The sequence below is a fragment of the Macrotis lagotis genome, chromosome 4, assembly GCF_037893015.1.
Source record: "Macrotis lagotis isolate mMagLag1 chromosome 4, bilby.v1.9.chrom.fasta, whole genome shotgun sequence".
Taxonomy (NCBI): domain Eukaryota; kingdom Metazoa; phylum Chordata; class Mammalia; order Peramelemorphia; family Peramelidae; genus Macrotis; species Macrotis lagotis.
The window spans coordinates 251,139,091-251,161,528 of NC_133661.1; the positions used below are offsets into that span (position 1 = coordinate 251,139,091).

Here is a 22,438-nt window from a genome sequence, read left to right on the forward strand (position 1 = left end):
CCAAGGAGATACAGAACCAGAGCAAATTGGAAACTGAATAACCTCATCTTAAAAAATGAGTGGACCAAAAAACAAATTATAGAAAGAATTAACCATTGTATCCTAGGTAATGATAATAATGAAACAACATACCAAAACCTATGGGATTCATTCAAAGCAACTCTCAGGGGATATATTATATCTCTAAATGCTAACATGAATAAGTTGGAGAAAGAGGAAATTGATGAACTAAACATGCAACTAAAAAAATTAGAGAAAGAACAAATCAAAAATCCCCAATTAAATACCAAATTATAAATTCTAAAAATTAAAGGAGAAAATAAAATTCAAAACAAAAAACTATTGAATTAATAAATAAAACCAAAAGTTGGTATTATGAAAAAAACAATAAGATTGCTAAACCTCTGGTCAATTTGATTTAAAAAAAGAAAGAAAAAAAAACAAATTGCTAGTATTATAAATGAAAAAGGTGAACTCACCACCAATGAGGAGGAAATTAAAGTAATAATTCAAAATTATTTTGCCCAACTCTATGCCAATAAATTTGATAATCTAAGTGAAATGGATGAATATTTACAAAAATATAAGTTGCCCAGGTTAAATGAAGAAGAGATTAAAGACCTAAATAACCCTATCTCAGAAAAAGAAATTCAACAAGCCATCACTGAACTCCCTAAAAAAAAATCTGCAGGGCCTGATGGATTCACAAATGAATTCTAACAATCATTTACGTAACAATTGGTTGCAATTCTATATAAACTCTTTGGAAAAATAGGGAAAGATGAAACTCTGCCTAACTCTTTCTATGAAACCAGTATGGTGTTTGTTACCTAAACCAGAAGAGTTAAAACAGAGAAAGAAAATTATAGACCTATTTCCCTCATGAATATAGATGCAAAAATCCTAAATAAAATCTTAGCAAAACGATTACAAGTTATCACTAGGATAATACATTATGATCAAGTAGGCTTTATTCCAGGAATGCAGGGTTGGTTCACTATTAGGAAAACTGTTATTATACTCAATTATATCAACAACAAATCTATCAGAAATCATATGATCATATCAATAGATGCTGAAAAAGCTTTTGACAAAATACAGCATCTATTCCTATTAAAAACACTAGAGAGTGTAGGAATAAATGGACTGTTCCTTAAAATAATTAGCAGTATCTATCTGAAACCATCAACAAGCATTATACTCAATGGGGAGAGGCTAGAGGCATTCCCAATAAGATCAGGGGTGAAACAAGGGTGCCCATTATCACACTACTATTCAATATTGTATTAGAAATGTTAGCATCAGCAATTAGAGAAGAAAAAGAAATTGAAGGAATTAGAATTGGGAAGGAAGAGACAAAACTCTCACTCTTTGCAGATGACATGATAGTCTACCTAGAGAATCCCAAGAAATCATCCAAAAACTACTGGAAACAATTAGCAATTTTAGCAAAGTTGCATGTTATAAAATAAACCCTCATAAATCCTCAACTTTTCTATATATGTCTAGCAAGATAGAGCAGAAAGAGCTAGAAAGAGAAATCCCATTCAAAGTAACTTCAGACAATATAAAATACTTGGGAATCTATTTGCCAAGACAGACTCAGAATCTTTTTGAAAACAATTATAAAATACTTCTCACACAAATTAAATCAGATTTAAATAACTGGGCAAATATCAACTACTCATAGATAGGTAGAGCTAATATAATAAAAATGACACTTCTACCAAAACTAAACTATCTGTTTAGTGCCCTGCCAATCAAAATTTCAAAAAATTACTTTAATGAGTTAGAAAAAAATTATAAGTAAATTCATAGGGAGAAATAAAAAGTCAAGAATTGCCAGAAGCTTAATGAAAAAAAGTGCAAAAGAAGGTGGCTTTAGCCCTACCTGATCTAAAATTATATTATAAAGCATCAGTCATCAAAACTGTTTGGTACTGGCTAAGAAATAGAGTGGTAGACCAGTGGAATAGACTAGGTGTAAAAGCAGGAAATGATTATAGTAATCTGTTGTTCAATAAACCCAAAGAGTCCAGCTATTGGGATAAAAACTGCTGGGATAACTGGAAATTATAGTATGGAAGAAACTTAGATTAGACCAACACCTCACACCCTTTACCAAGATAAGATCCAAATGGATACAGGTTGTAGACATAAAAAACAATACTGTAAGCAAATTAGAAGATCAAGGACTAGTTTACCTGTCAGATCTATGGAAAAGGGAGCAGTTTATGACTAAGGAAGAGTTGGAGAACATCACCAAAACCAATTAGATGATTTCGATTACATTAAATTAAAAAGCTTTTGCACAGATAAAACCAATGTAACCAAGATCAAAAGAAATGTAGTAAATTGGGAAACAATCTTTACAACTAATGATTCTGAGAAAGGACTCATTTCTAAAATATACAGAAAACTGAGTGATATTTTTAAAACAAAAAGGCATTACCCAATTGACAAATGCTCAAAGGATATGCAAAGGCAATTTACAGATGAGATCAAAGCAATCCATAGCCATATGAAAAATTGCTCTAAATCATTAATTATTACAGAAATGCAAATTAAAGCTTCCCTGAGGTACTACCTCACACCTCTCAGATTGGCCAATATGACCAGAAAGGATAATGATTGTTGTTGGAAGGGATGTGGGAAATTTGGGACACTATCTGACTGTTGGTGGAGCTGTGAACTCATCCAAACTTTCTGGAGAGAAATTTGGAACTAGGCCCAAAGGGCAACAAAAATGAGCATATCCTTCGACCCAGCAATACCACTACTGGGTCTATACCCTGAAGAGATGAAGAAAAAGGGTAAAAACATTACTTGTACAAAAATATTTATAGCAGCCCTGTTTGTGGTGGCAAAGAATTGGAAATCAAGTAAATGTCCTTCAATTGGGGAATGGCTTAAGCAAACTGTGGTATATGTATGTCATGGAATACTATTGTTCTATTAGAAACCAGGAGGGATGGGATTTCAGGGAAGCCTGGAGGGATTTGCATGAACTGATGCTGAGTGAAATGAGCAGAACCAGAAAAACACTGTATACCCTAACAGCAACATGGGAGTGATGATCAACCTTGAAGGACTTGCTCATTCCATCAGTGCAACAATCGGTAGCAATTCTGGACTGTCTGCAAAAGAAAGTACCATCTGTATCCAGATAAGGAGCTGTGGAGTTTGAACAAAGTTCAAGGACTATTCCCTTTAATTTAGAAAAAAAAAAAACAGATATCTTATTGTCTGATCTTGTTACCTCTTAGAATTCTTGTCTCTTCTCTAAGGATATGATTTCTCTCTCATCACACCCAATTTGGATCAAGGTACAACATGGAAACAAAGTAAAGACTAACAGGTTGCTTTCGGGGCAGGGAAAGTAAGATTGGGGGGAAAATTGTAAAACTTAAATAATATCTTTAATAAAAATTAATTTAAAAAAAGAAATTTAGTAAATTGGGAAACAATCTTTACAACTAATGATTCTGACAAAAGACTCATTTCTAAAATATACAGAGAACTGAGTCATATTTTAAAAAAAAGCCATTCCCCAATTGACAAATGGTCAAAGGATATGCAAAGGCAATTTACAGATGAGGAGATCAAAGCAATCCATAGCCATGTGAAAAATTGCTCTAAATCATTAATTAATAGAGAAATGCAAATTAAAGCTTCTCTGAGGTATTACCTCACACCTCTCAGATTGGCCAATATGACCAGAAAGGATAATGATCATTGTTGTAAGGATTGTGGAAAATCTGGGACACTGTTACACTGTTGGTGGAGCTGTGAACTCATCCAACCTTTCTGGAGAGAAATTTGGAACTACGCCCAAAGGGCAACAAAATCGAGCATACCCTTTGACCCAGCAATACCACTACTAGGTCTATACACTGAAGAGATGAAAATGGGTAAAAACGTCACCTGTACAAAAATATTCATAGCAGCCCTGTTTGTGGTGGCAAAGAATTAGAAATCAAGTAAATGTCCTTCAATTGGGGAATGGCTTAGCAAACTATGGTATATGTATGCCACAGAACACTATTGTTCTATTAGAAACCAGGAGGGGGATTCAGGGAAGCCTTGAGGAATTTGCCTGAACTGATGCTGAGTGAGATGAGCAGAACCAGAAAAACACTGTACACCCTAACAGCAACATGGGGGTGATGTTCAACTTTGATGGATTTGCTCATTCCATCAGTGCAACAATTGGACAGTTTTGGGCTGTCTGCAATGGAGAATAGCATCTGTATCCAGAGAAAGAGCCGTGGAGTTTGAAAAAAGTTCAAGGACTATTTCCTTTAATTTAGGAAAAAAAACATATCTTATTGTCTGATCTTGTTATCTCTTATACTTTTTGTTTCTTCCTTAAGGATGTGATTTCTCTCTCATCACACTCAATTTGGATCAATATACAACATGGAAACAAAGTAAAGACTGACAGATTGCTTTCTGTGGGGGGTGGGGGAGGGAAGTAAGACGGGGGAAAATTGTACAACTGAAAACTGAAATAAAATGTTTAATAAAAAATATTTTATTTTCTCCTAATTATATATATATAAAAATGATTTTTAACATTTTTTTAAATTGAGTTCCAAATTCTATCCTTTCCTTCTTCTTATTACCCTCCCTGAGATAATAAGAAATCTGATAAATATATATGTATGTATATATACATATATATGTGTGTGTAATCATATAAAATATTTTCACATTAGTAATTTTGGCTGTAGTATTTTATTAATAACAATTTGTACCTAAGGATTAATCTAAAACAGTGATATCAAAATCAAATAGAAATGCTCCAGTTACATACTGACTTAGCCACAAATCAGTATTATCTATGTTGTATTATAATTTTATTTACTTTGTTATACATTTCCCAACTTCATTTTATTCCAGTTTGGCCTAAAAGATATAATACCAAGGATGACTGGAAAATGAGGTAGCTGAATAGTGAGGTTCAAGACTAAAGAATAACTAGAAATGGACAACCCCACTGCTACTTTGGTACTACAGAGTTGTTAAATACCTAGTTAGTAGGTTGTATAGTTTCTCCTCAGGAGACTTATGAAAAGGCAATGGCAAGTATCATATAAGTTAAGAAGACATATATATCTTGTAAATCACATTGCTAAGGTTTCCCCCTGCATAAGTAAAGACATGGATTCATTTAAGAACTGAAGAATTAATTTGATTTTTAAACTTCAGAATCATATGTTTTAAGTAATACACTGGAAAAAATTAAATGAATCAAACTATAAAACATAATTGTTCTTGTGCATTTAAAAAACAAACAAAACATTTTGGTCATTTTGCATCTTTTATCATCGTTTGTGCTAAAATCCTAACTACTTCACAATACTTCACAAACCTTAGGGTTTTTTTGTACCCCTGTCCCAAGACTTACTTTTGCTTTTTTAAATTTTCCTTGGCATTTACTCAGTTTGTCTTCCTAATTTTTTGATTTAAAAACTGTTATAGTTCTTTCACACCTACTGAACATAACCCAGTTACTTTAGCCCTAACTTCATCCCTAAATGATACTTTACCAGCTCATGCTCCCTACTCCTGTTTGGTTCCCAAGGGTTAACTTATCTTGATTTTCAACTGTTACCATTATTTGCAGAATCAGGGACTTACCGTAGAGAATAACCATTCATTTTTGCAAAGAGTAACCTCAAAACTTTTTCCTTTTGTTCCCATGTCAAGTCTCCAATATCCACATCCATTCCTTTTGGAATGTTCGTCCTGAATAATTACAAAGAACAATATTAATTTAATACAAGTTAATACAATCTAAAGGAAAGGCAGGGGACAGAGTGCTGAATTCAAATCTTATCTCAGACACTACTTGTGTGACTCTGGGCAAGTCACTTTACCCATTTGCCTCAGTTTCATCTACTATAAAAATAAAATGTAGAAAGAATGGCAAACCATTCAAGTATCTTTGACAAAGAGTCTGTCATGATTGAAAATAATTGAACAAATAGAGAAAAGAAACAGATAATTTACCTCTCACAGCTATTGGAAGGAGATATATATTCTTAACTAAACAAATGATAGAAGCAATTGAAAAAGAAAGCAGGTAAAATTGATTATATTAGGGACGGCTAAGTGGCACCAGCCCTGGAGTCAGGAATACCTGAGTTCAAATCTCACCTCAGATACTTAATAATTACCTAGTTGTATGGCCTTGAGCAAGCCACTTAACCCCACTTGCCTTGCAAAAAAAAAAAAAAACCCTCAAAAAATTGATCATATTAAACTGAAGAACTCTAAAAGCAAAATCACTTAGAATAAAAAAAGGAAAAAAATCTTTCAAATTATCAACTATCTCTGCTAAGAGTTTGGTATCCAAGATATATAAACCATAATGGATATTATAAGACATAAAAACACTCTCCAATAATTAAGTGATCACCCCTGTATCAATAAACTCCAATGGTTCCCTATTGCCTAAAGAATCAGATACCTAATGTTCCAAGTGGTAATTAACCTTGCCAACTCCTACTTTTCCAGTCTTCTTACATAATTGCCCAACACATACTCTTGGATCCAGTGACACTACCCTCCTGACTATTACACAAATAAGACACTCTATCTATGGACTTTGGGCATTTTCTCTGGTTTTCTCTAAGTCAGGAATGCTCTATCTCTGCTGCCTACTGCCTTCCTTTTAAGTCCCATCCTTTACCGGAAGTCTTTCTTAACCCCTCTAAATTCTAGTGTCTTCCCTCTGTTAATTACCTATATTCTGCTTATGTCTTGTTGGTATGTTTGTATGTATGCTGTCTCCTCCACTAGGTTGAGGGAGGGACTGTCTTTTGCCTCTCTTGTAGTCTTAGCATATAATAGAAAGAATATTGGTTGAATGAGTGAGGTTAACAATGAGTCAGTCTAATCCCTTCTCTCACAATATCCATTCCATTAGGACATAGACTACAACAACAGCAGACACCACATACAGCTGGGATGAGAACCTGGACCAGGAGGAAACAAAAATACTTAACTTGGAACAAGAGTAGTCACTGGAGAAAATGCTATTCAGGGGAGGTGGAAAGAGGAGCCTGGGTTTGGGGGTGTCAAAGAAGGGGTAACAGGATAAGAAAGATGGAAGGAAAATCTTTCTAGCCTGTCAAGCTTAATTTCCTCCCTAAGGCATGACTCCAACTTCTACTTCCAGACTGACTTTGCAGATTGATTACTCACAGTTTTTTTTTATCATTTTTTCAGTTCTGTCCAACTCTTTGTACCCCAAGTGGGGTTGTCTTGGCCAAGACATTGGTGTGATTTTTCTTTTACTTCTCCAACTCATTTTACAGATGAGGAACTTAGGAAAACAAGGTTAAGTGATTTGCCAAGTCACCCAACTAGTCTGGGGCCAGATTTGAACCCAAGAAGATGGATCTTCTATCCACTGTGACACTCTAATCAACACAAAAAAAAAAAAATGACATTTTATATATAAGCCCATGGTGTGTCTGGGTATTTCAGCCAATCACAAATGTTTCCTCTGTTGGCATCATCTGTCTTCATCCAAAGGTTAAAAGTTCATAACTTGTTTCAAAATGTTTAAGAACTCGTTCTTATATTAAAAGGAAAATTTATTACCAGCTAAGTACTCCACTGATTAATTTAATTAAGGTCTCTGGGTCTTTAATTGAGAAAGGGGTAGAAACTCCCCACCTTTATGTGTTTATTCAATATAAGATGACAGAAATAACTGGTTTCAGTGGACTGAAGAAAAGGAACAGATAGCTGTAAAAAGGTAGAAATGACAATATCTGGTGATTGATAATTGATATGGGTGGTAAGGTAAAGAAGAGGAAAGAGTCCAAATTGATATCAGAAAGTGTTATCAGCCCAAAGAACTGGATGAATAGTGGTATCATCAACAAATATAAGAATATTAGGGAGAAAATTAATTGTTGTTGATAAAGTTGTAGATAAAATATTACCCTATATTGGTAGAGGGATTCTCCTCGTGTGACCCTTCCTCATATTAATAAAGTCATAGGTCCAGTTTCTAATGCCATCCTTATCCAAATATTCGGTTAAAGAAAATCAAATTTGGGGAATAAAGTAATAAATTCACTTGTGGACATATTAAATTTGAAGTTCAAATGAGATATCCAGTTGGAGATATTTAACAGGGAATTAGAAATATATATAAGAATAGAGAGATAGAGAATGGTGATAAATGAAGCAATGGGAGATCAACAAGAGAAAAAGTGTAAAAAGAGATTAAGTCCATGCACAGAACCTTGGGGGTGGGGGAGCACATTTAAGGGATGGAAAGATAAGGCTTAAGAACCATAGAAATATATAGTATTACAGAAACCCTGGAGTCAGGAGGGTTAAAATTGGACCTCAGACACTTACTAATTACCTAGCTTAACCCATTGCTTTGCAAAAACCTAAAAAAAAAAAAAAACAACAATTCACATCCTAATAGGCTGTCTGTAGAGCTGTAAGTTGTTTTGATCTTTTAAGGAACCAAATGAAATTATTATACAATAGTTATGAAAAATGTTCATATCCTTTGATTCAGTGCTTAAATCCAGAGATTATTGATAGGAGAAAATATCCTGTCTACACAAAAATATTCCTCATAGTAATATTTGTATTAGCAAAAAACTGGAAACTGTTCAGTTCAATGATTGGAGAATAGTTTAATTCACGAATGTAATGGAGTATTATTAGCACTATATACTCAAATATTCATATGGACTTCTCATCTCTTCAATGTGGGAATTTCTTCTACCAAAACAGATGACAAACTAACCCAAGCCTACTCAACTTTTATGACTCCTCTCTATCCCTCCCCTATGTTTACCACAGGGGGTTCATCCAACATGCTTGGAGGGAGGTGCCTTCCTTGATTCCTTTCTTTCTTTAAAAAAAAAAAAAAGACTAGATTTCCCTATCCTACTCAGGCTGAAATCACAGGGACTACTCATCTCGGCCTCTGTCAACACAAAACTCTCCATCCTTTCTTGGACAAGCTGGTTGCCCCAGGTCCTAGTGTACATCCTGTCAAGGATGAACTTAGAGCAGACAGCAGACTGGTAAAGCCCATTGCAGCTCAAAACTCAAGAGCTCAAAAGATCCACTCATCTCAGCCTTCCATCAGAAGTTTATTTTTCTTTCATAAGAATTCTTTTGGATCATAGTGGCTGTTCTTTGGAGATGAAAATATGTAGAATTCAAAGAAATATGGTTAAACTTTTGTGAAAGTGATATAGAAAAAAGAATGCAGAATTTAGAATATAATATACATATTTGGCTAAAAAGTAAAAACACTGAACAAGCAAAAATTTCATTTAAATAGGATAATTTTGCTACTGTCTTGTTAAAATTAATATGGCTTTTCCTTTTGGGTAAGTAAAAAGAGGCATACAGTTGACTACATGTACAATAATTTACAGTTACAGTTATTTTCTGTTTCCAGTATGTTTTTCTTGTTTATATATCGGAATGATTTTGGAGATGGAAATCAAAATGTGTTTGTTTTGAAAAGAGATAATTGTTGATGGGCCCTAAAAAATTTTTAAAGCAACATAAAAAGGAAACATAATAACATGAAAATCAAAATTCACTACCCAAGCCTTACCCCTGGCAGCCTAAGCCTACCTCTGATGTCTTGTAACATGTGTTATCTCATATCATCCATTTGACAATTAACGTATGCTATCCTACCTTGCTGTTTTTGTTTATATTCTGCTGAGAAGTCAACTAAATTATAAGGTCCTTGAAGACATGGATCATTTCATATCACTTGCTTTGATAAAAGGGAAAGAATATGTATCCATGAACTCATTGTACAATACCAAAACCACCACAAATTGCTATGCACTTAAAGTGGTAAAGAATATAGTTGGGAGTATTGTAAAGTATTGTAAACTTTAAGATATAGGGACAAAACACTGTTGGCTCCTCATTTTAAGCAGATATAAAATATGAGAGGGCATTTGGTTAAGAAGTTTGGTACATACTAGAAAAAGTTCTCTTACAATCAGTGTGGGAACATGTAAAGACTATCCTCCTAGATTCTAATAAATTGGCCTATAGATCCCAAAGGGAAGGAAGCATGAGGACTTAAATTTTCAATCAAGCATAAAACTAATCCTTCCCCCTAATTCACACAAGCCCCAGTATTCATATACTTCCTACTCTGATATGTTGATTAAATATAATTAAAGACTTTTAAGAATTCTAATCTATCTATGGTATACAAATACATAACAGAACCTAGGATATTAAAAGAATTATTCATACCATTTCTCTGCCTCCCTAAGATCTTGGTTTACATTATTGGTGCTGTTGACTCTGCCATCAAATGTCCGGATTCTGGGATACTCTGTTCTTCCTGCACAAGCTTCTCTCATTTTCAAATTAAAAGCTGCTTGTGCCATCTGCTTGTAATCCTTCCTGCTCAGACTGATCTGTTGCTTTACTTGGTACAGAGCATCAAGGAAGAATCTCTCCACTTCTGTTCGCTCATCCAGGATGTTCTTGGCCAACTTCTTCACTCGATTCATCTCTCTGTCCTTCATCTGAAGGACTTTTTCCAACTTGTGAAGTTCCACCTGGCCTGCCTGGTTTTCTATAAATGCTTTCTCCTGAATTTTTTTAATTTCAGTTTCAAACTCAGCAGTCATGTGACCTAGGCATGTCTCCAGTTTTGCCACTTTCTTCTGAAGACACTCAATCTGATCTCTATGCTTGGTAATTTGCATAATCTTTTCCTTAACCAACAGCTCATTGGTTTCCTAAAGTAGAAAGAAAAATAGTGCAGATTTTTAATTTTTATTTAATAAGTCCAAAATTCAAAACTACTTTCATTAGTTACCATAAAAATACTTTTTTTATTGTTTTTAGAATTTTACAATTTCCCCCCCAATCTTGCTTCTCTTCCCCCACCTCCCACAGAAGGCAGTCTGATAGTCTCATAAAAATACTTTCATTAGTTATTATCACTTCATTGAGGATGGGGCTTTGGAGTTAATATCTTTGTACTCTTGACTACTGACTGACTACTGGCCACGATGACAAAGATCCTTGAGAATACACTACAAGAAAATGAAATCTTCCCTACTTGTTTCCCTTCAATTCTGTCTTTGTCTAATAAATATCTATATCTATATCTATATACATATATATATTAATTTCTTTATAACACCAGAGTTAGCTTGACAACACAGGAAAACACTTTCATTTAAATACTGGCTAAGTACATAAAAAAAAGTTGAAAAAGAAATTACTTAGGAGGCACTGTATTTCCTTACATTACATTTTAGAACATCAGTATCAGAAAAGATATTCGTTTTATAGGTCAGTTGTCTTGTTGTGCAAATGAGGAAGGCAGCTAGTTCTAGGAAGAAAAAGCAACTTACCCAGCAAGGATAAAAAAAAAGAGATTTTCCCTCCCCTTACCAATCTAGAATTCTTTCCCCTTCCCTATGCAACCCTGACCCAGATTGCAAATACTTTATTATATGTAGATATTTCTGCAAATAAAATATAACTTTCCTATAATTTTAACAGTGTTAATCACCTGTTCTACTACAAATTTTCACTTTACCACTAAGGTATTTCGTAATAATATACCATGATCCCAATCAAAAAACTAATTTTTTGTACAAGAGTATAAAAATAAAATATATACTTCATGAAGAAAACCAATACAATACTATTATTATTGTTATTATTATTACATAGCAATATTAATCTTTAATGAATTCTGGTAATGGTTGAAGGCAAAGAACAAGTTCAAATATGAAGTCATATTTCTCTTAGGCTTCCCCTCTCTTTTCATTTCCACTACTGAAGTTCTGCCCCTCATTGCCTATTTTCCTTATATGCAATCTCTCCTCTGTCTAATCTATCCTACTAAGCCATGTGCAGAGTAATTTTTTCAATCATGTTTATGAAAGTTCAAGAAAATATACCCACTTTACAAGTTGCTAAGACTTCTTTAAGCACTATAATGATGAGCATGAGGGAGTCCCATGTACTATTATATGAGGCTGGGTGAGTCTTTGATGGTGGTCCATAATCAGGAAGGTGGAGAGCTCCTGAGCCATCACAAAGTCAGGAGACACATCTGTAGGCTCCACCCTATGTTGACAATTCCTAGGCACACAACTTTCCCAACTAAAGAAATGCCTAAACTTAGAAGCAATTTTTCATTAAAGGAGAGGGGAAAATGGCATCTTGATTTATAAATCAATCTTAAATTTCTGAGATTTGATGATATATCCTACAGTATAAAGGGTACTGGCTTTGGTTTCAGAGGGCCAAGTTCACATTCTTGCTCTGTTAGTCACCTAGTGAACAGAGCACTAGGTCTGGACTCAGGAAGACTCATTTTCATGTCATGGTAAGACACTTAACCCTGTTGCAGGGCAGTTAGGTTATACAATGAATAGAGCACTGGCCTTTGAGTTAGGAGAATGAGAATTCAAATCTAGCCTCACACATTTGACTCTAAACTAGCCTTGTAACCTTAAGCAAGTCACTTAACCCTGATTACCTAGCATTTCAGAGTCATCTCCAGTTGTCCTGATTCATATCTAGCCACTGACTTCCCAAATGGCCCTGGAAAAGAAAGTGAGACTGGTGACCTAGCATAGTACCCCCTCACTCAAATTCAGTTCATGTGTTTGTCATGGCATCACCTCCCTGATGTCATGGTCTTTTTCGAGAAATAAGGCCCATCAACAGCAGTGATCCTGGGCAAATCATTTAACCACTCAAGTTCAGTAAAAGAGAAGGCTTGAAAAAAAGAGGATTAGAGTTATCAGCTTCCTATGATCCTATGATACTATATATTCAAAGTATCATGAAAGTAGACAAACATACTGACTTTGGGTTTTTGTTTTGTTTTTTGCAAGACAATGGGATTTAGTGACTTGCCCACAGTCTAAGTTCGTATTTGAACTCAGGTCCTCCTGACTCCAGGGCCAGTACTCTACCCACTGTACCACCTATCTGCCCCACAGGTTTGGTTTTTACATGTTCAAGAATTAATAGACAGATATGTCCTTAGAAGCTATCTTCCCCATAAGTCTTCTCACTATTTCTGAAGCTGCTGCCAATAATGCTGTCCCAGTCTCAGGTTTTTAGGTTCACTGGGACAGGGTGACAAGACCAGGACTGGGGCTGTCTATATAGACATACCTATATTTTATGTTAAATTAATATCTTTCAAACTTCCTCGTTTTGTAATCCAGATTTATCACCTAACTTACTACCAACTTCTAGAGAATTGAAATTTTATGTTTCTGACTTGCTTTGAGCAATTCCTAGCATAACAAGTCACAGCTTCAAAATTGTTTTCTGGTTATTATGAAGATAGAATTGAATAATCAAGGTAATGTTATAGAATCCTGTATAACATTATAAACATATTACTAATAATAGATGAAGTAGAGATGTAAACAGGAGCAAGAACCTTCTGTTGTAGAAGCAAAGTTTGATTCTCTTGCAACTTTTTTGAGTTTTTCTGTAGATCATTGGCTTCCTTCACATGGAAAGCAAGAGCCTTCTGAAGACGAACATTCTCTTTAAATACAGCTCTTCCAGCATTGTTCAACTGACTGCAACAAATCAATAGGCATGAGATCAAATCCATGACCACTCTGACATCTCCATTTGGGGACAATGGCTTAAGAAAATTTCCAAAAAATCCCTGCATTAAGTCTTCACAGTGGAAACCTCAAGACCCAAAGATTATGCAAGGGGATGAAAACTCTGACTTTGTCATTACCTCTATTTGTTTATCCAGAATGATTTCTCACAATGCCCTGCTCCTGGTAAGCACTTAATAAATCCACATTGAAGGAAGCCCTTCCTCCTGAACTGGAAAGGAAGAATAGAAGGCAGACCCCTATCAAGTCTGAAGAATTTTATCACTGATTGAGGTCTGGGGGACAAAGGAGACATAGGAACAGGTGCTGTCTCTGCAACCAGAGTCTCAGTACTAACCCAAACTGACACTTTCTAGTGGTATCACCTTGGATAAGTCTCTCTGAGTCTCAATTTCTTCATCTATGAAATAACTAGATTGGACTAGATGACCTCTAAGATCCAGTCCAGCTTTAAATCTATGATCCTAAAACACAAAGGGTTTTCAATCTCTATTGGAAGTGGAAATACTGATGAAATCATTTATCTTTTTATCTTTTTAAATTTCAGTTTAAGAAAATCCATAAGCACACAAAGGAATGGCCAAAATAGGTCAATAATTGCTTCACATGACTCTGACATCAGTGAGGACAAAGAGAGAATAAGAATGTCAGGAAAATGTTTAATTATTTTAAAAAATTACATAGTTGAAGTTCTCAAACTTTACTAATTGACCCTAAATGACTGTTACAGGCAAAAATGACAGAGAAAATAACAAAGAGAAATTAACAAATAGAAAAATGCATGAAAAAGTAAAGTGTAAAGAATAAGAAAAGGACAGATCTAGAAAAAGATAAAAACTAAAATAAAAGAAGCACAAGAGAGAAAAATTAGGTGGACAAAAATAATCTTACACAATGGCTTCCTGGTGGGCTCTCTCTGCCAGCATGACTACCTTCTTCTCAGCTTCTTTCTCTAGTCGGCACTAACAGAAAGAAAAAGTTGGTAACATACTAAACTGTAGATAAAAATGCTAATGCGCATTAAGGTTTTAGATTTTTGGAAAAAATTTCAACGTATAATAAAATTAACAGCTGAATTAGTCTAGTCATTCTGTGGGAAAGGAGAAAGAAAAATGATCATAGTTACTGAATATGCTTAACTACTGAATAATTTACTAACAGATGAGAAAGAAAAGGCAGGAAAGACCTTTTCGGGGTATCTATTATTAACCAACTCTTTTTAAAAAAAGAGAAATGCAGGGAAGGAATAAAGAAAAGAATAGAAAGCAGTAGCTTTCTATATCAGCCTGATTTACTTATTTCCTAAATTCATATCATATTAGAAAACTGTTCCTATAAGCAGGTTATAAAATTAATACAAAGATTAATAAATATCTAAGCACATACAGATGGATCAGGAATTTGTTCTATTTTAATTTCTTATTCTATATTCTATACCTTTTCTTCAAAAAATCTGCCTTCTAATCTTCGAAGAGCTTCTCGATGGTTCTTCTCTGTGTTTCTTAAAGTATCCTTTAGCTACAATTAAACAAAATAGTCAATTTTAAAACAGGATTGATTTTTCTATATAGAATTAGTAAAATTCTTTCTCAAGAAATTAAAGCATTCTCCAAAATTTCTTGATCCTGAATATGAAAGGATAAAGATCCATTTGTAACAACTTCTGGGAAGTATATTTCACTAATCTTACTTAGGGTTAAAAAAGATACAGAATATGTCTTAGAATCTAGAATATTAAACATTTACATAATTCAAAAATGTACTACAACTGTTTTCAATCTAAGATATTCAACGATGATATATATATATATTATAACCTTGGATTAATTTTTTTCATTTTTTTCTCTAATTTTCATTAAATAGACATTAGTTTTAGAAAGATTAAAGTTAACTTTTAGGAATGCTAAGGTTTTCAGATCATTCAGATAAATGCCTGATGTTTTTATATTCATCTTTTTAAACTGCTTCTTTGAAATAAATTGAATCTTAGAAATTATAAATTTCAAAGGGATCAAAGAAATCACAGAATCACAGAAATTCCAAGTTAGAAGGGAACTCAAGAGTTAATGAAACCCAAATCATATCTAGCCAAGAATCCCATCTACAATATCCTGATAAAGTGGAGATCCAGTCTTACCTCCTGGAGAAAACCATATAGCTTTTGTATAGCTCTAATTGTTAGGATGTTATCTAGCACATAAAGTATAAATCTACTTCTCTGCAAATGCCCCACATTGCTCCTAATGCTCCTCTTTGAAGGTAAATAAAACAAGCTTAATCTCCCATCCATATGAGTGATCTTCAACTAACTGGTTACTGATATACAGGCAGTCTAAGTGAAGTTATCTGCGTATAGTTGGACCATTGACTTGCTACAACAAAGATCCAAATCATCATCAAAGCAGAAGAAAAGTGAGGCAATTCTAACATGACCTATTTTTAAAACCTCTTAGAAAGGAAATAGATAAAAGAATATAAAGAAATAGACTATTGCCAATTCCTTGAGAAGTTTAATTCATGTAAATTAATTTTCATAATAAGGAAATAAAAAACTAAAACCTACTTACCCAGAAAATACTTTATCTCCTTGACAAGAGAGATAATGCAATTATTTAGAATAAAAAGTACCTTCTAAAAGGGAGAAATTCTGGAAAAAACTATGGCATGCAAATGTATTTGTGTATGGTATAAGTTAGTGTAAAAGAAAAATGACAGAGAAACAGAAGATGATTTAATAAAATGATGGAGAACCAAGAGAGCAAGATATGCAATATGAAAAAATAAATGAAAATATCCTTAAAATGAAGTTCAACTTAAATAATGGAGGAGAAAACATCCAGGAAACAAGATAACAACCCATATCTCCTCTATCACAGCTAAGAAGTGAAAGAATTTTAGGAAAATATACACATTATTTTACAAAATTCTTGTATTGATCTTTTTACTTCATTTTCTTTTGTCTGGAGGTAGTGGCTATGAAATGGATGCAATTCAAAGACAAAAATCACCAGTAAAATTTATTTTTGAAAAATTTTGGGGAGGAAGAAAACATAAATATCTCAACTTAAAAGAATAATAGAGAAAGTTTGATGATAGACTCAATTAAGTCACCTGAAAGATATTTAAAGATGAGATAAGAACAAAAAAAAGATGAAAAATGAAAAAGACTTAAAAATATATTCATAACCTTTCCCACCAACAAATTCTTTGAAATTTTTATTGATATATTTTTATATCACATTCATTTCCCAGTATAACCTGTTTCTCACCTTTCAAGAGATTTCATTCAATTCACATAAAGAAAATGGGGGAAAATTAGTTTAGCTAAACTACTTAATACATCATCCAAATGTGATGCGGTATTTCACATCTATTGTCTCTCACCTCTAGAAAGAAAGAATGGAGAGGCATTTTCATTTCTTCCTCAGTTATAATTCCTTAAATTTCAGGTTTGTTTGGGATTTTTTTTTTTGTAATTTCAATGTCTTTTATTTATAAGGTGTTTTTTACAAGAAACAATTTGAAACAGAGATACACATATGGCAAAGGTAAAAGGCTGGAATAAAATATATTATGCTTCAATCAAAGTAAAAAAAATCAGGGGTTACAGTTACTTAAAAGGCACCATAGCAATGAAGCTATATCATTATTAGGCATGTATGTACTTAGTGGTAATGGTGTCCAAATTCTTAGAGAAGCTTGGTGAATTACAAGGAGAAAGAAACAGCAAAATTTTAATTATGGGGGATACTTCAATATCCCTCTCTCAGAACTAGATAGATCTAACCACAAAATAAAAAATAAGAAAGCTAAGAAGGTGAATAAAATCTTGGAAAACTAAGATATGACAAGCCTCTTGAGAAAATTTAATAGGGATAATGGTACATGGCAACTCTACTAAAATTGATCATGTACTAGGGCTTAAAGATGACACAAGTAAATACCTATGAAATCCACTATCAATAAATCAAGAAAGATTTATTACTCCCTAGTAGGTACCAAGTACTATAATAGGCTCCAGATATACAAAGACCAGACATAAAACAATCCTTTTATCTACAAGAAACTAAAAGAGGGGTGGGAAAGAAATACAATATATTAACATATAAATACAAACAAATATATACATTTATATGTATGTGTGTGTATATATGTATGTATATGTATATGTATATGTATATGTATATGTATATGTATATGTATATGTATATATATATATATATATATATATATATAAAAACACAAATTATTTGGCTTTTTAACAACTAAGAGAAGCAGAAAAGTGTCCTTAAAGAAAGTGACCCTTGAGCAGAGTCTTGCAAGAAAGTGGAAATGAAAGCAGGGGAGCATTTCAGGCAGGGGAGACAGACATGACAAGGACATAGAGGGAGGAGATGTGTGAAAGAAAAGGAGGTATAATCAACTGGGAAATATAGCCTGGAGGCTGACTTGGAGGGGATGGAAATGCTTAAGAATATCAATCTAGTACTGTGTGGAAGATTGAGTAGATAGAAGAAGATGGATGCAGAATACAATTAGAAAACAATCTTAATAGCTGATTCAAGGTGATGAGGTCTTGAAGAACCAGAGTAGCTATGATTTAAGCAGGGGGATAGATACAAAAACATGGAGATAGTCTCAATTTGGCAACTGATTGGATGCAAGGATGGATTTAGAGGGGAGAATGACTCTTAGGTTGTGATTCTAGATGACTAAAAGAATGCTGACACCCTCAATTGAAATGAAAAGTAATGGAGGAATGTTAGGAAGCATAGAGTTTTGAATACTGCTTATTACAACACCAGTTTTTCAAATATTAGATGTTCATTATCCTGAAAAAGTACATACAGTCTACTTTGCTTGCTTTTTATCCTTTGATGATAACTTGAAAAATTTGCCTCATATTCACTTAAGTTAGATTCTAAGTTATGGATAAAGAAAGAAGACAACTAGATATAAGAATGGAACAATCACAGTTAGAATCACTATCTCAATACTAGATATGCCATATAAGGAAAGGAAAACTGTACTTAATTAAATCAAGTTGGGGAAAATGGTTGGATTAAACCACCTAAAACACAGGAGAGTGTTTTGATGAAGGTGGCACAATTTTAAAAGCACTAATGATCTATTTTCTTTTCTTTACCTTTTTAAAAATTTTATATATTTTTTTTAAATTTGAGTTCTAAATTCTCCAACCCCACCCCCACTCATACAGAAGGCAAGCAATATATCAATTATATATGAAATAATGCAAAAACATGTTTCCATATTAGTTATATTGTCAAAAGAAAAAAGGCAAGAAAACCAAAGTGAAAAATTATGCTTCAATCTGCCCTGAACATTCATTAGTTCTCTTTGGAGGCAGATAGCATTTTCCATGATGAGTCCTTTGTAATTGTCTTGGATCAGTGCCTTGATCAAAGTCTTTCACAGTTGATCACTATTAAAATATTGTTGGGTTGCTGTTCAGTAGTTTTTCAATTGTGTTCTATTCTTCATGACCCTATCTGGGGTTTTCTTGACAAAGATACTGGAGTAGTCTGTTATTTCTTCTCCAGCTCATTTTAGAGATGAGGAAACAGACAAATAAGGGTTAAGTGACTTGCCTAGGGTCACACAGTTAGTACATGTATCAGGACAGATTTGAACATAGGAAGATGAGTCTTCCTAATTTCTAAGCCGAGCACTTTATTTACTTCAACACCTAGCAGCCCCTACAATATTGTTGTTCCTATGTACAATGTTCTTCTGGTTCTGTTCACTTATTTGTATCAATTCACATAAATCTTCCCAGAATCTATTTGTATGATATCTCCAAAAAGGGAAGATATTAAACTATTGGAAAAAATCATAAATGCTATTTTTCACCAAAAAAGGCAATGGAATGTATACTATATTAAGTTTCTTCCATGTCTATAAATTCTTTATGAAAGCTCAGAGCTAGCTGTCCTTGATGACATGAAAGAAAAACAGGACTTTAACAAATGACTTTTTTATAACACATTATCATCTTAACAGTTAACAGAACTAAGTAAAAAGTACAGAAAATGCAAAAATCCTCCTGTTTATTATTTATTTATAATATAAGTATTTGACTAAGAAAAATGAAGCCTTACAGGTTCCACCTTCTTTTTTTTTTTAGGTTTTTTTTTTTTTTTGCAAGGCAAATGGGGTTAAGTGGCTTGCCCAAGGCCACACAGCTAGGTAATTATTAAGTGTCTGAGACCGGATTTGAACCCAGGTACTCCTGACTCCAGGACAAGTGCTTTATCCACTGAGCCACCTAGCTGCCCCTGGGTTCCACCTTCTTTACACCATTCCATCACATTGTAAGATCATTCACAAAATTTCTTAGTAAGATTCACTGACTGAAATAACTTTAATGATCTTCTAATTGTCAGTACTGAGTCAAGCATAAAACAGATAAAACATATATTCATTAATAGCTGACTTTTTCATGAAGAATGAGTTGCATAGTCTAAATGGAAGGATTTCATATAGATCATGAGGTCTTCCTGATTTTCAGAGACCAAGGTCAAACCAAATTATAAAGAAAAAAAATTTAAAAAAAAAAGATTATCCAGTCTGACATGAAGTCGTATGATCATTACTGGGTTAAAAGGTATTTTATCATTGCACTGACTTCAGAAGACTAATAATGCGGTATGCTCCCTATCTCTTGTCAGAGAGCTAATTAACTAGATGCAGAATGAGAAAATATTACGAACACACATAAAGGCTCTGTATTAATTTATTCAGTTTCTGAATAGTGTTTGTAGGATTAAGGGTTTGGTGGGTAGTGTTTCACTCTTGCCCAGTTGAATATCATTTCCTGCCTGAGAAAACAAATCTTAACCTCCATAGAAACTCCAAACAACTCAATCTCCATGGAGATCCCAAGTAACTCAAATACCCATGGAAATCACAGCACCCTGCTTTCCTATAGCAGTCAACCTATAAAATACCTGTTCTCCCAATGACCTGGTGTTAGAGTCGGTTCAAACCTAGCCAACAGTTCCTTCCTTCAATAAACAGCTTTCAAATTCCTGTCCTCCTGACTCCAAGGTCAGTGTTCCGTCAGTGGCTAGAGCACTGATCTTGAAGTCAGGACAGCAAGAGTTCAAATCCAGCCTCAGACATCTGACACTTAACTAGATGTGTGACCTTGGACAAGTCAGTTAACCCTGATTGCTTTGTATCTAGGGCCATCTCCACTTGGTCTGATTCATATCTGGCCATTGGACTCATTAGACTCCGGAGGAGAAAGGGAGGTTGATAACTTAGCATAGCATCCCCCCCTCACTCAAATCCAATTCATGTGCTTGTTATGGCATCACTTTCCTGATGGTCTTCTTCAAGGATTAATGACAAAACATCATCATCAAACAGTTTTACACCTCCCCTTACATTCATCATTTATTGTTATTCTCATATCATAGACTTTCCAACTTTACATTTGACCTTAATAGAGAGTTGAAAAAAAGATCAGTGCATTATTTTTATATTTTTGTATATTGTATATTTGTATATTTATATATTTTACAAAATACAAAAAAAAAAGAATTTCAGAAAGGGATATGGAAGGCCACTTTGCTACTCATGTCAATTAATACAAACTTTTAAAAAACTGTATGTAGCAAAAAATAGTCAAAGGATATGAACAGGTAATTTTCAGAAGAAGAAATCAAAAGTTATCAATTGTAATATGAAAAAACACTCGAATCATTATTAGAGAAATGAACATCATAAACCTTAGTGCTACCACTTTACAACTATTAGATCAGCTAAAATGACAAAAAGGGTAAAATCATAAATGCTGGTAGGGATGTGGAAAAACAAAGACTAATGCACAGTAAGTAGAGCTGTAGACTGGCCCAATTGTTCTAGAGAACAAGTTGAAACTCTTACCTGAAAGGTCATAAAATTGTAGGTACTCTGTGCCTCAGCAATACGACTACTAGGTCTGTTTCCCCAATAGATCAATAGATCAATTAAAAGGGGAAAGATCTAAATGTACAAAATTATTTATAGCAGCTCCTTTTGTGGTGGCAAAGAATCAGAAATTGAGATGTCCAGTTGTAGTAAATGATTGTGATGGAATACTATGGTACTACAAGAAATAACAAGAGAGATGGTCTCAGAAAAAGCTAGGAAGGTAAACTCATGCAAAGTAAAGATACAATCAGGAGAGTATGGTTGATGTGTTAAGTTCACAATTTTTGAAAAGGGCTGCTGATGACATTGCAACTTTTTTTGTATACAGTCAGGTTTTGCTCTAAATTTTTTTGTAATAATTTATAATATTACCAAGAATATATTGCAATGACTATAATCCATAGTTTTACCAACATTAAATTTTATCTTTAATTTTTTATTGCTATTGTAGGATCCATCATATTAATCTTGGAGTCATTTTGATTTGTATTTCTCATTCTTTTTTCCTTCATTTTTTCTTTTCCTTCAGTTCCCATCATTTGTTCTTTCTTGATCACAATCAATCCCCTTGTGTCCTTTCCATTACATTCCATTAGTCCATTCCATCAAGGACTCTCTTTTTCACATCCCCTGTGCCTACCACAACATCTGAACATAGAAGGTGCCTAATAAATATTTATTGACTATAGATTTGGAGTTGGAATGGACTTTAGGGAGCATCTAATCCAACTCCTTCATTTTAAGACTCAGAAAGGTAAAGTAATTTGCCCAGAAGCCACAATAGCAGTGTCAGAGGAGTAGCCAAGTGGCACAATGAATAGAGCACAGGCCCTGGATTCAGGAGG

At 33.9% G+C, this 22,438-nt stretch overlaps 1 protein-coding gene across 2 annotated transcripts in view; it reads right to left on the reverse strand.

Moving 5' to 3' along the window:
• The window catches only part of BBOF1 (basal body orientation factor 1), an 83,657-nt gene that overhangs the window by 14,991 nt on the left and 46,228 nt on the right, over window positions 1-22,438 (reverse strand). For both annotated transcript variants that reach the window (XM_074235738.1, XM_074235737.1), the window contains exons 5-9: window positions 15,093-15,173; window positions 14,547-14,617; window positions 13,460-13,604; window positions 10,282-10,775; window positions 5,644-5,751 (exon numbers count right to left, since the gene is read on the reverse strand). In XM_074235738.1, coding sequence (XP_074091839.1) covers window positions 5,644-5,751; window positions 10,282-10,775; window positions 13,460-13,604; window positions 14,547-14,617; window positions 15,093-15,173 — 899 coding nt within the window. The remainder of the gene's footprint in view (window positions 1-5,643; window positions 5,752-10,281; window positions 10,776-13,459; window positions 13,605-14,546; window positions 14,618-15,092; window positions 15,174-22,438) is intronic.